General features: G+C 60.2%; 1 protein-coding gene across 5 annotated transcripts in view; it reads right to left on the reverse strand.

Moving 5' to 3' along the window:
• The window catches only part of CAMK2B (calcium/calmodulin dependent protein kinase II beta), a 69,551-nt gene extending 56,837 nt beyond the window's left edge, over window positions 1-12,714 (reverse strand). For all 5 annotated transcript variants that reach the window (XM_056113472.1, XM_056113471.1, XM_056113470.1 and 2 more), the window contains exon 1: window positions 12,605-12,714. In XM_056113472.1, coding sequence (XP_055969447.1) covers window positions 12,605-12,669 — 65 coding nt within the window. In that variant the 5' untranslated portion in view covers window positions 12,670-12,714. The remainder of the gene's footprint in view (window positions 1-12,604) is intronic.
• Between the last annotated feature and the right edge of the window lie 852 nt (window positions 12,715-13,566).

Genomic DNA, 13,566 nt, shown 5'->3' on the forward strand with positions numbered 1-13,566 from the left:
ACCCCAACTCTGCACATGCCGACTCTATACACCCCAACTCTGAACATCCGACTCCTATACACCCCAACTCTGAACACCCTGACTCTATACACCCTGACTCTGAATACCACGACTCCCATAACCCCAACTCTGCACACTCGAATCTATACACTCCAACTCTGAACACCCCGACTCTATACACCCCAACTCTGAATACCCCGACTTTATACACCCCTATTTTGCACACCCCAACTCCGACATAACCTGATGCTATAAACCCCGACTCCTATATATAGTATACCCTCACTCCTATACAGCCTTATATACCCTTTATACCCTGACTCCTATACAGCCCGACTCTATGTACCCTGACTCTATATACCCTGACCCTGCACACCCTGACCCTGCACACCCTGACCCTGCACACCCTGACTACACACCCCGACTCTGAACACTCGACTCCTATACAACCCAACTCCTATAAATCCCAGCTCTATATACCCCAACTCTGAATACCCTGACTGTATACACCCTGACTATACACCCCTATTCTGCACACCCCAACTACTACACACCCTGATGCTATAAACCCCGACTCCCACACACTCCGACTCCTACACAGGCTGACTTCTATGCACCCTGACTCCTAAACACCCCAACTCCTATACAAACTGACTATACACCATGACTCCTACACACAGCAACTCCTATACACCCCAACTCACATACACCCCGACTTCTCTACACCCTAACCCCTGCCCACATGGATCCGCCTCCTGAACACCCCCTTACCAGGTTCCTTCATAGCGCTAGAAAGCTGCTTGAGAAAGAACACTCATGCATGTTCGTTCATGCGGCAGGGCATGAAGTGGAGTTTGGGAATCTGGCCGAAATGGGCCAAGCCCAGCTGCAGACCAGGGAGAGGGGCTCTGGGCTGCGTGGAGTGGGCCGCTGCCTGCTGAAAGGGCCGACCCCATTTCTGGATGTTGCGGGCAGTGATGTCACACAGGTGCTGTCAGCTGTGCTGTCACCCCAAGTAGGGGCCAGGCAGCCAACCGTATCCTGTGCGGTCAGCACTGAGCTGTCCCCGTAGAGGGAGGATCAAGGAGGGACATGGGGTGGCCCCTTCTGTCACCCAATAGCACAATTCCCCTCCCCACGTGGATGGGACAGTGGGTGAGATCCGGGGACTCGGGGTCCAGGTCTCCCTAAAGCCTGCATGGAGACACACTTTCCCAGGAACAAGCCCTCTGAGAGCGCACCCCAGCCCGACACCCCGCTATGGGTCCCTGCTGTCCCCTCCTCTCCAGAGCTTTCTCTGGGATCTTCCTGACAACCCGACTGGGCCCAGCCCCCTTCCAAACCACGCAGTGACTTAAGTGGCCCGTGTGCACTGAGTGAAGGTCATAGCAAGGACAGAGCCAGCCTGCCAGAGACAGCCGAGACACTGCGCCCACACCCTGGCCTGCAGCAGACTCAGCAGGAACAGGGAGAGCAGGGCAGGGTGATGCCACAGGCTCATGGGAGGAGCCAAAAGGAGCGGGAGGAGGGCGCGAGCAGGCTCAGCCCCGACAGTTCGGGTGCTGGAGGATGTTCCAAAGGTCTGAGAGTCCTCCCGACCTCCCAGAGTCCTCTCCCCTCTCAGTGCTCCCTCTCCCTGACCCCTCCCCCTCCAGGAGTCTTCCCCCTCCCAGAGTCCTCTCTAATTCCATCCCAAGCCCTTCTCCTCCCCGAGTCCTCCCCCCCCAGCCCTCCCCTCCCTGAGTTCCCCCTCCCCCTGAATTCTCCACTTCCGGAGTCCTCCCCCACCCACACCCAGAGATTGGGCGTGCCCAGAGCCGTGGGACAGAGCGCTGGGCACTGATCCTGGGGGTGCCAGCGGTCTGAGGGGCACAGGATGAGGCAAGACCTCAAGGCTCCCGTGCACGGCTTCACAGATGCCCCGTTCCTTTTCCTGGGGACGTTCTGCTCAGTCACATCCCTCAACCCTTCTTCACTTGAACCTGTGCCAATTTTCTGCTGACCCGGAAGGGCTCTATAGGGGACCACGGCCACCCCTCTGCCACGGGCTATCTCAAGGGGCTGCCTACGAGGGGAGCACATCTTCACCACCCAAACACGAACCTGGAGCTCCCCGGTCAGACTCTGCACCCAGACCCGACACTCAGGGAAGCTGGCAGTGCCCAGGGCAGCGAGGCAGCTCTCTGTATGAGCAAAGGGGCCCACGGTCCATGCCTCAGTCCGTGAGTGTCCGTGTGACTTCAGACCAGTCCCAGAATCCTCTCTCCTCTAAGTGCTCTCAGAGAGGACTCAGGGAACACCTGTGCTCAGACCTGCCCCGCTCTGTGTCTGCCCTGGGGACTCTGCTGTCACCTGTGCTCACGTGTCCTCCCCCAGCTCCCACCACCCTGCTGGCCACTGGGCCCCACTGCCCCCTCATCCCGAGGACGGACAGTGCTACCGAGTTCCTGTTCCCCAGACTCAACGGCCAGCGCAGGCAGAGCCTGGCACAGCCGCAGCAGGCCGCTGTGCGTGCAGAGCGGGGCTTTCTTCCCCCGTCTGTGCTGGGTGCCCCGCAGAGCGACCTTCAAAGGCAGCTCTTCAAAGCCTGGCCACTTCCTCGGTGGCAGGCCAGGCAGTCCCTGTGGGGACCAGAACTTAGTCAAAGTCCCAGCAGGCCTGAAATTACTGCCGAGGCCGTGCAGTTCCAGAGCACAGGAGGGAGCAGATGCTGGCAGGGCTCTGGAATGTTCCAGCAGTGGCTCGGCCGGCCCACGGACACCAAAGTAGCAGAGACCCAAAACGTCATCCATCGAGGCGCAGCCAAGCCAGAGGGGGGTCCTGAATGTGGGCCCTGGCCATGTCCACTCCCACCTGCTTCCTGCAGGGGGCGCCCACGACAGCCCTGGGGCTGCTGGCTAAGTGTCAGACCCACTAGATTTCATCCTTCTTACATTTTATGTCTGAAGAGCATGAAAGGGTGGGGGCGCTTCAGAGCAGCCTGTGGGGGGACTGGGATGCTGTGGAGTTTCTGTCTAATGGGGATGGTCTCGGCGGCGGAAGGTGAGAAGTTCAAGAGATAGCTACTGGGGGCTGCCCTGGGCATGTCCACGTGCCCCGGGACGCAGCCTCACTTTCTGTGACACTTTCACGCACAGATCCTAATTTGTAATCAGCCAGCGGCCAGGGCAGGAAAGCAGCCAATGCCCTGTGGCAGGTGTAAAGATAAGCAGCTGAGGTCCATGCAGACGGGGAGGTTCTGTGCGGCTTTAAGAAGATAAGGTTGTCCAGTAGTTCTCTGCAGCGTGGATCTTGTTAGGAGAAAGGAATCAGAGGGGAAGGAAATGACCAGATGGTCTCTCTCAGCTGCCGAACAGAGAGACTAGGGCGTAGACAGGATTGAACAAGGATGCCTCAGCCCTGAATTACAAAACTGACCATCAAGCATGGGAGAATGAAGACCTGCCCGGAGGTGAGCAAGGGACTGTGGTGGAGGGCCTGGGGAACACGGGTGGGGGTGACAGTGCATTTAACTGTATGTCGGAGCCATAAATGATGACATGATCGTAAACATGTTATTTAAACTATAATTGTGTTTGCTGAGCCACACCTCGTAGTGCCCAGGGCTTATTCCTGATTCTGCACATAAGAATCATTCCTGGGCTGGATCCAGCGATAGCACAGCGGGTAGGGCATTTCATTTGCCTTGCACGCGGTCGACCCGGGTTCGATTCCCAGCATCCCAGGTGGTCCCCTGAGCACCGCCAGGAGTAACTCCTGAGTGCAGAGCCAGGAGTAACCCCTGTGCATCGCTGGGTGTGACCCAAAAAGCAAAAAAAAAAAAAAAATCATTCCTACAGATGCTCTGGGAGCCACATGTGATGCAGGGGATTGAACCCGGATTGACCATTTGCCAGACAAGCACCTACCTGCTGTACTCTCTCCCCGACACGGTAAGGGTTTTGAATGGAGCTAGGATAAGGTGGCTGTATCTCTGAAAACCCACTGAGAAGCAACAACAACAACAACACAACCCTGGTACTTGCAGTGTCTTTAAAATCCAGGTTTTTTTTTTTTTTGTTTTTTTTTTTAAGATGCCTAAGGACTCTGGAAATGAGGAGAAAGGAGCAGTGCAGGGGTGTGTCAGCCGGGTGCTGAGGCCACAGCAAGGCCAGCCAGCCCAAGGTGGGGACCCTCTGGCCAACACCGGGAACAGGCTGGGAACAGATGGAGCAGACGGGAAAGGCCGGGCCCGAGGCAAGGAAGGAGTGGCATTCGCGTCCTCCCGGGGCATGGCCATCTGGGCACCTGCTGCATGCAGGCCCAGCCTGTCCCAGCGGACAAGAGTCCACACGTCCAGGTCCCCTGGCAGAATCATGGGAAGCACTGCTCACAGCCGACAGCTCCACAACCGAGATCCAGAGCAAAGTGCAGGGGTGGGGCCCCTGGCCAGGATCCCCGGCTCCATAGGGGGCAGGCTCTATGAACAGGACCCACTCCCAGCCCTGCCACCAAGCCTTACTCCTGAGGAGCTGGGTCCAGAGGCAGGGCTCGGGGACCAAGGAGGGGTACAGGAGGCTGAGCGGGCTGCAGGGAGGAAGGGCATGGGCGGAGTCGGGGCCTCCCATCACTGCCAACCCTACAGACCGCCAGCCTCCCGCACCAAGTTCCCATGGAAGACGGGAGGAAGACCCCCATGGGCCTCTTTCAACCCCTCCAGCTCAGACGGTGGGGCAGGAAAGTGGAGATTTCCAGGGAAGGCTCTGAGCTGGCGGGGGAGAGCCCCGTGGTCACGCCTTGGGATACCCACACTTCCACATCAGTCCCATGCCGGACACAGCAACCAGGGCTGGTGACAGCGATGTGTGCCCAGGGCTGGGAGGGGGGCAGGAGTGCACCCAGCACCAGGCTCTGAGGTGACAGGACAGCCCCTGGGGATGTCTATGGCTATGGAAGCTGGTCCAGGGAACGCAGATGGACACGCTTTCACACGCACAGAAACCCTGCAGGGCAGGCCACTCTTCCCTGCCTGCGGGGCCACTGCTGACCCAGGACTCTAGAGCACTGTGTGGGAGCTTATGTAACTTATAAGCAGAGAGCGCAGACCCCCTCGCCTTGCTCCTGACCTACGAAGAAGCGTCCCGTCTCTCCCCAGTGGCCGGGTTTTTCTTAGCAGCGCTTTATCAAACGGAGGAAGTGGCCTTTTATCCCTAGTTTGTTGAATGTGTTCATACAAAAAGATGGGACTGGAGAGAGAGAGAGAGAGCACAGTGGGGAGGGCATTTGCCTTGCACTTGGCTGACCCAGGTTTGATTCTTGGCACCCCACATGGGCCCCTGAGCTCCACCAGGATCAAGCCCTAAGCACCACTGGGTGTGGTACCCAAACAAAAGCAAACAAAAGGCCCAAGGAGAGAGGGTTGGGTTGATAAAGTGCCTTTTCTGCCTCTATGTGATCAGACAGCCAGACGCGTTGTTTACCCCACTGGGCGCTGTTTCTCACAGACGATATCCGTAGAACTAGGGTAAATCATTCTTGCTCATGCCTTTATCTTTCCAGATGTATTAGACTGGGACTCATGCGTGAGACTGATCTTCAGTTCTCCCTTTCATTGGGGGGCAGCCTCCCAAGCAGAACTCTGATACTCGGGCCAGGCCATGGGGGTGGGGGAGAGGGTGGTCAGGCCAGGCCACGGGGGGGGGGAGGGGGACTGGGGCCCAGTGATGCCAAGGCCACGTCCCTGGGCGCGGGACTCCGTGCATGTGGCAGCAGGGATGGAATTGGGCCTTGAGTCTCCTCCCTTGGGAAGACTGTAGCTGCTGGTGTTAGGGTATTACTGACTCTTCAGAACGGCTGGGAAGAATCCCTCATCTATTTTTAAAAATAGTTGGTGTAGAACTGGTTGTAATTCTGCTTTAGATATTTAATAGCATTTAACCCAGTGGAGGGGACGGCCCGTGGAGAGAACAGCAGGTAGGGCACTTGCTTTGCACACTGCCAGCTCAGGTAGAATCCCCAGCACCACCTGGAGTGATCACTGTGAGCAGACTAAGACCTGAGTACTGCAAGGAGTGAACCCCAAAGAGTGGGGACAGAATGACATGCAGCAGGTATAGCGTTAGCCTTGCACACGCCAACCCGGGTTTGATCCCCAGCACCCCATAGGGCCGTCTGAGCCCTCCAGGAGTGACCCCTGAACACATCCAGGTGCAGCCAAAACCAAAACAAAAATTCACCATGTTGCTATCTAGGATTTATGGGAAATTAATTTTAAATTGATTCATTAGTTTCTTTTCCTTATCTCTGATTTTGTTTTGTTTTTGTTTTTGTGGGAGGGAACCGCAGGTTCCTCACATCACAACGCTGTGTTCCAGCCTTAGCCCATCCCCCCCCGCCCCCCCCTCCCCCCCCCCCCACACACACACGCTGGTTAACCTCTGCAGTCATTCTGGGTCATTTTGATTTGCTGTTCCATCTTGAGTAAATTTCAGTAGTTTGCGTCTTCTGAGGATGCACCCCTTCCTCCTGGGCCACCTGACTAGCTGGTGCTGCACCATCTCAGAATCCTGAGATCTCCCTCTCCCATTCTCCCTGCAGGGTGTGAGGTCTCCTCGGCTGTGCCTGGCTTCCGTGGCTCTAGGCTGTTCCTGATTCTTGGTTTGAAACTGCAGCTTGCCTCCCAAGAGCCCTGCTGAGTTCCCCTGGCCCTCCCTGACACTCGCCCCGTCCAGTGCCCGCTCGTCCAGCAGCCCCCCCATCAGTGCTCCCCTTCGACCATTACTATCTCCCAAGCACCTGAAAGTGACCAGCAAGCAGTACAGGTGCGGGCAGGGCTGCAGGATGGGCGGGCCTGGGAGCGGAGGAAGCAGGGCTGCATGCAGGACTGGGTGAAGGCTCTGAGTAGGTTCTCACGGCCTGTGCTGTCCGCCGCTTAGTCATCAGAAGATCCCACAGGGCGCAAGTCCTGAGAGCGACCGAGCACAAGCGCCAAGTTTCGGATGTGCCACCTTAAGCCCCTTCGTGAGGAAAGCCCCTGGGCTTGTTTCCTTTCCCATCTTTCAGTGCTCGGAACTTTTTCATAGCACATGTGGTTCATATTCGGGGACAGCAAGGCGCCGGAGAAGCTGAGACGGAGAGATGGAGGGTCCCAGTGCCCAGAGGCTGTGCTGTCTGACTCGGCAGGTCTGGGGCCAGGGCTGGGAACCTCGGCCTTCTCCAGCTGTGCTCTTCTGAACGAGACCCCGACCCAGAAACCGCCTCCAGAGCCTGGACTTGGGCACAGTGGAATGAGCTGATGACAGCAGAGCTGACGTGTGGGAGCGGGGCCACTCCCGAGTGACAGAGACACAGAGAGAGACAGAGACAGAGATGAGACAAAGAGATGAAAACAGAGAAACAGAGAGACAGAGAGAGACAGTGATCAAGACAGAGAGAGTCCAAAAGAGAAAGACAGGGGCTGGAGAGATAGCACAGCGGGTAGGGCGTTTGCCTTGCACGCGGCCGACCCGGGTTCAATTCCCAGCATCCCACATGGTCCCCTGAGCACCGCCAGGAGTAACTCCTGAATGCAGAGCCAGGAGGAACCCCTGTGCATTGCCAGGTGTGACCCAAAAAGAAAAAAACAAAAGAGAAAGAAGAGCAAGACGGAGATGAGGTGGGGCGGAATAGGCATCTAGCTCTGTGGCTTCTAAGTGACACGAGCCGTGGCTCCACTCCAGCAGGCACAGGCATCTGACCGCGCCCACCAGACGTCCCCCGTCCCGAGATGCTGAGGCCGTCAGGCATGAGGCCCAGCTGTGTCCGTATCGCCACACTTACGGAAACATGGACCTGGCCACATTCACTCAGGTGTCAGGACACAGACGAGCACATCATGCACGGCTAAGAACACAGACCTGCGAGACATGTGACACACATGCACTAAGTGTACACTTGTCTATTCGTGGCCCCTCTGTGCATGTGATGGACACGCACAGGCACAATGACACAGACCAGGCTCCGGCCCGCCAGCACGCCCCTCTCCACCACTGCTCATGGGGTGCATGTGAAGGCGGCCCCGTCCATCCGGGGCGCTGCTGGGCTGGACGTGAGCTGCACGCAGGACTCTGGATGCAGCGTCAGGTGAGCTGCCGGCCACCCACAGCGGCTCGCTGCAGAAGGCCACGCTGGGGCTTGGCCCGGGCCAGGAGACAGGCACCTCTCCCTGGGAGGTCCCTGGGTCTTCATTTTCAGCCGATGCCAGGCCACTCCCCCACTCAGCAAGGGCCGGTGAAGAATGTCCAGCTGAGATATTCAGGGGCTCTTCTCCCTGCACAGACAACTCTGTCCGGCAGCAGCTGAGCGAGCCGTCTCGTCAAGGAGACCAAGGCCACCCCCACACACAGCAGAGCACCCATCTCCAACACACAGAGATGTGTCGTTGGAGACACATCGCATCCTGTAGAAGTGAGACATGGATGTCTGTGTGAGCTGCCAATATGATCATCCGGAAAGACGGAGTTGACACATAATGCATTTTTATGATTCTGCGCTAACACGGTGACATGCAGCTATGACAAACTACTTAAAATAATCAAATTATTCCATTTTGTGGGAGAAAGAGGGGGGATTTAAATTTTTCAAAATAGATTTGAAACCTCCCCAAAGGCACATCCCTCGCCTTGACCCCAGGGGGAGGCTTGGGGGGGTGGGGGGGAGGGACGATGTTCCAGGCCCAGACCCCAGCCCTGTCCTCGCCACATGGCACTACGCCAGGAGCTTAGGGTGGACCCTCTAGAGGAACTATCATTGCTGCATTTTTTTCTTTAGAATGAAGAAAAAAATCAACATTGCACTCTCTGTCCTATGCTCTTGGGAGAGACCCAAATTTAAAATGGAAGGGGCCAGAGACAGAACAGTGGGGAAGGCACCTGCCTGGCACATGACCAACCCTGGTTCGATCCCCAGCACCATACAGGATCCCCTGAGCCCGCTGGGAGTGATCCCAGGAATAAGCTCCGAGCCCCACTGAGTGTGGCCCGAAAAAGCAGAAACCAAAACCGGGGGGATGGGAGGGGGGAGGGAGGGGAGAGGAATACATTATTCTTCATTCCCAAATTTCAAAGGCATGTTCCGACACTCCTTAGGTTATAAGCCGCACTCGCTGGGCCCCATCAAGGAAAAAAAAAAAAAAAACAAGAAAAGGCCTGGGCTCATCCTCAACAATCTTGTCCTCCGAAAACCCCGTTTCAAGCATGCCCAGGGCTCTCTTGTTTCCTCTGCCACCCTGACGGGGACACGGAGGGGAGGGAAAGTGACTGTCCGGGTCACATTCATCAAACATCTGAGTGCAGACCTTTTTCTTTACAAGACTCTGTGGTTCTGGCAATGGGGTTAATGAATGAAAGAAAATCTGAGCTGGTCCCCAACAGGGGCAGAGCTGTTGTCATGGAGAGTCCGTACAAGGAAACCATGTTCTTACAAAAAAAAAGAAGGGGTGCGGCAGCGCTGGTGCCATGCAGTTTGCTGCTAGGGACAAGGGACATCCCGAAGGCTGAGGTCAGCGCAGACCCCACGGGACCGGGGCAGGGGCATCTCCCTCCCTCCACGGTGTCCCCTAAGTGAGGAGCAGGGCTGGAGCGAGGCTGGGGCAGTTCTGAAAGGCGCCAACAGCAGAGCCCAGAGTGAAGCCGCCTGGAAGCGGAGCCGGCGAGGGTGGCCGTGGCCGGGGACGGGCCTGCTCCGGACTCAGCCTCCCAGCCCCGTTTATGTCAGAAGCAGCACCGCTGGGGGCTGGCAACTGTTACCAGAGAGCAAGAGCGCAGGTAGCAAGTGCGAGATATATTCTTAGCTCTCGGCAAAGTAGGTTATGGTATAAAAATACCATTCAATAGTAACTAAACCAGCATCACCTTCACCCGAGGCTGCAGCTTCTCCCCGAAACACGCTCCAGGCTGGGTCACCCTCAACCTTCCCTCCAGCTGGAGTGGACACACGAGAGGCAGAGGCTGACCCGGATTGTGGGGGAGGGGGGTGGTCCGTCAGTGTGTCAGAAGATGCCAGCACTGGGGAGAGGGTGGGGAGGGGGTCCGGGCCCAGGGCATGGACAGGGAATGGCATTCACAAACAGCAGCTGAGGTAGCTGCCAACAAAACCACCCTCAGCCCGTCCCCTCTGCCTGGGCCACCCACATGCCACCTCAGGCAACACCGCAGCCAACTGCCCCGATGCTCCAGATTCCCCCTGAACTCCCACACGGCGCCTGCGTGTGTGGGGGGGGGAGGGGGGGCAAATCCAGAACACACCACAGGGCCCAGAGAAGTCTCCAGCGAGCAGGCAGCACTGCTCTCCACCAAGGCCACTCCTGGAGGGGCCCAAGGACACGCCAAGGTCAACTGTGTCTCCGTGGAGGCTCTGGGCACGGGTGCGGGCCTGAACCCGAGGTCAGGGAAGCTGCCAACCTGTGAATGTCGACAAAATGGGGTGCGGGCGGGCACATCCAAATCCAGAGTCCAAAGCGACGTGGACCCCGGAGTTTGTCACGTCAGAGCCATGAGCCTTCATGCTCCTGAAAAGCCAGTGAGCCACTGTCCTCAGAGCCATCCCCACAGTTCCAGACGCAAACGAGGCCTCTGGCTTCCCAGCCAGCTGCCAAACAGAGGCACAGCCCGCGGAGGGCAGGCGCACAGGCAGATGAGAGCCTAGGGCGGGACCCTCTCACAGCAGGCTTGGAGGCTGCAAATCTTGGAGGAATCCAGCCCAGCACTGAGGCAAAAAAAAAAAAAAAAAAAAGCCCACATCCAGCCCCCAGGCCCAGATTCCAGGGACACTGCACGAGCGAAGCCCAAGCTCAAAGACCCACTGCCCAGACACAGCGGCAGACACTCCTGCTCGAAGGATGAACTGCAGCGCAGGACAGAGCTGCAGCGCAACTACTTAACGTTTACCTGGAGGGCTTCTGGGGGTTAACACAAAGATCTTCCTTCACCCAAGGGGCAGGAGAGAAGCAGCTCCCAGTTCGGGGGAGGGCGGTGCGCTCATTCTGGCGCTGACACTTTTCACTGTTTTTAACATCTTCCCAGCGCAGGGCTGGCTGGTAAGTGCATTCAGGGCCCCGCGAACCCCCAGCTTCAGGAGGCTCTGGACCCAAAGACTCAGCCTACCAGGCTGGAGGCCAGAAGCTCCCACTGGCACAGTGAGGGCAGGAAACAGCCTCTCCTGCCCCTCCGGCACAGCGCAGGCCCCAGGGAAAGTGAGGGGGCGGTGGGAGAGAAGGGGGCAGGCGAACCTCGGGAGGACAGGAGCCACGGAACCAGGGCAGCTGTGGGCCTGGGGCCCGGCCTTCCTGGGCACAGAGCTGTGTCGCCTGACCCGTGCCAGGGCCTGCAGCTTTAAATAAACTTGGACAGTCCACATGGGGCCGAGGAGCAAACCCGGCCGGCCAGGGCGGCACCGTCAACAACAAGCCAGAGCTCGGAGGACGCTGTCCCGGCCAGGCGCGCAGCAGGACCCCCATACTCCCGGACACCTGCCAGCCTGTTCCGGACGCGGCGTCTCTGTTCCTACAGTGCCCACACAGGGATGCCTTGCTGGCAGAAGCGAGCTCCTCCTCCGGGTACCTGTCGGCCAGCGGCCACTTGGGTTCCTGGGTACCCAGGGAGGAGCCTGGTCTTCTGGGGGGGGTGGTCTACCTCTCCCTCGCAGGCCCCCATAAGGCAACCTTGGAGACCTCTCTTCTGCACACGGCAGCTGCAGCCTGGCCCCCAGGCCCGGTGAGGACAGACCTGGCCACTGCCCAGGGCCCAGGGTCCCCACCGCGCAAGCAGGAGCTCGGTGCAGGCTGAGCAGCGGCAGGGAGGGGGCCGCTCCCCGGGAGGCACCGGCAGGCACAGGGCGCGCTGGTTCCCCGCTGCCAGCCCCCCGCCCCCAGCCGCCTTCCCCTCCGAGGACCCCAGACCCTGCGGCCCACCCTGGCAGGTCCAGCTCCCCCTCCCCAGGCCCCCAGGTCCACCCCGGCGCCTGCCCCTCCGCTCTGCTCGCTGGTCTTGCCCGGCCCTGCGGAGGGGACTGCTGTTTCCCTGGGACCCGGCCCCGCTTCTCCCCCGGGGGCCGCGGCTCCCCCTCGCCCCAACCCCCAGGCCTGACCCCAATCCTCCGGCCTGCGCAGGGGGAGCTGGGAAATCAGCACGCCCCCACACTCCGCCCCGCCGGCCCCCGCAGTTCTCGGCGATCGGCAGGCGCTGCCCCCACACGGCCTCTCCGGGTCTGTGCGGGAGGAGGGGGCGCCGGCCCGGGAGCGGGGCACGCGGCCCGGCGCGCACCGGGGAACGGGGCGGGCTGGAGGAGAGAGGTGCAGGGCCGGGGGTGGCCGGCTCCGGACCGGCCGGGCGGACGGGCCTGGGGTCCGAGGCAGGCGCGGAGCCGCGGTCGGGATGCGGCGGGCACAGGCGCGCGCGCGCGCGCGGACGCGGAGCAGCCGGGGAGGGGGCGCGGACACCTGTTCCCCGTGAGCCCCCCGCCCCGGTTCGGCCGGGCCGCGGCCCCTGCCCGCCTTCCAGAAGGCTCGGGCGGGGGAGGGGGCGCGGGATGCGCCACCTGCTGCGGCGGCGGCGGCGGCGGCGGCCGCAGTGCGGCGGCGAGCGCTTACTTGCCAATGTCCTCGTAGAGCTGGTACTCGTCGGTGAAGCGGGTGCAGGTGACCGTGGTGGCCATGGCGGGGCTGGGCTCGCGGCGCGAGATCTGCTGTCGGCCGCAGGAGCGCCGCACACCTCCGCGCGCTGTCGCCGCCCCCCGCGCGCCCGCGCCGCGCCCGCGCGCACGCCCGACCCTCCCCGCGCGCCGCTCCCCGCGCGGACCACGGACGGCCGCACGCGCCAGGTGCGGGCACGCTCCCCCGCCGCCTCGGGCCAGCCTCCCCCCGCCCGCGCCTGCCCCTGGCCCCTGCTGGGCTCCGGGGGGTCAGAGTTAAAAGCCCGGCCGAGGAAGCACAGCGCCTGACCCCGTTTTCCCACAAAAGCTCCTTCCCCAGGACACTCGGGTGCGCTCCGGAACCGCACTTCAGAGGTATCCAAGAGAGCCCCACATTCCTCTCTCTGGAGGGACATTCCAGAGGCAGGTCCCGCGGGGCGGGCAGGGCACTGCCACCTGCAGCGAGCCCGCGCCTGCCCCTCTTCCTGCGTGGGTGGTCATCCCCCAGCCGGCCTCAGCCGCAGAAATGGGGGGGGGTGCGCTGAATGAGTGGGGAGGGTGCTTGCCTTGCACACCATAGACCCCAGCACCCCCACTGGATCCCCCAAGCCCCATCAGGAGTGAGCCCTGAGCACTGCCAGGTGAGGCCCCCACCCCTGTGCAAAAAAGGGGGGGAGGGCGAAGAGAGAGATGGCTCCTAGATAAGGCTCAGACCACGTTGGTCCTCTCCCCCCGACCCCCCCCCATCCCCATCTCCAGAAGCTTTGGGGTCATGCTGTGAGTGTGTCCCATGTGTCAGCACCCCTGGACATGGGAATGACAGACCCTCAGGGCCCCAGAAGGCTGGGTGAGGACAGCCACTCTGGCCAAGGGGGCAGAGGTGTGGGGTGGGCTTAGCCCTGGGGTCAGGGAGGGAGGAGA

Source organism: Sorex fumeus, unplaced genomic scaffold (assembly GCF_029834395.1).
Source record: "Sorex fumeus unplaced genomic scaffold, SorFum_2.1 ptg000020l, whole genome shotgun sequence".
Taxonomy (NCBI): Eukaryota; Metazoa; Chordata; class Mammalia; order Eulipotyphla; family Soricidae; genus Sorex; species Sorex fumeus.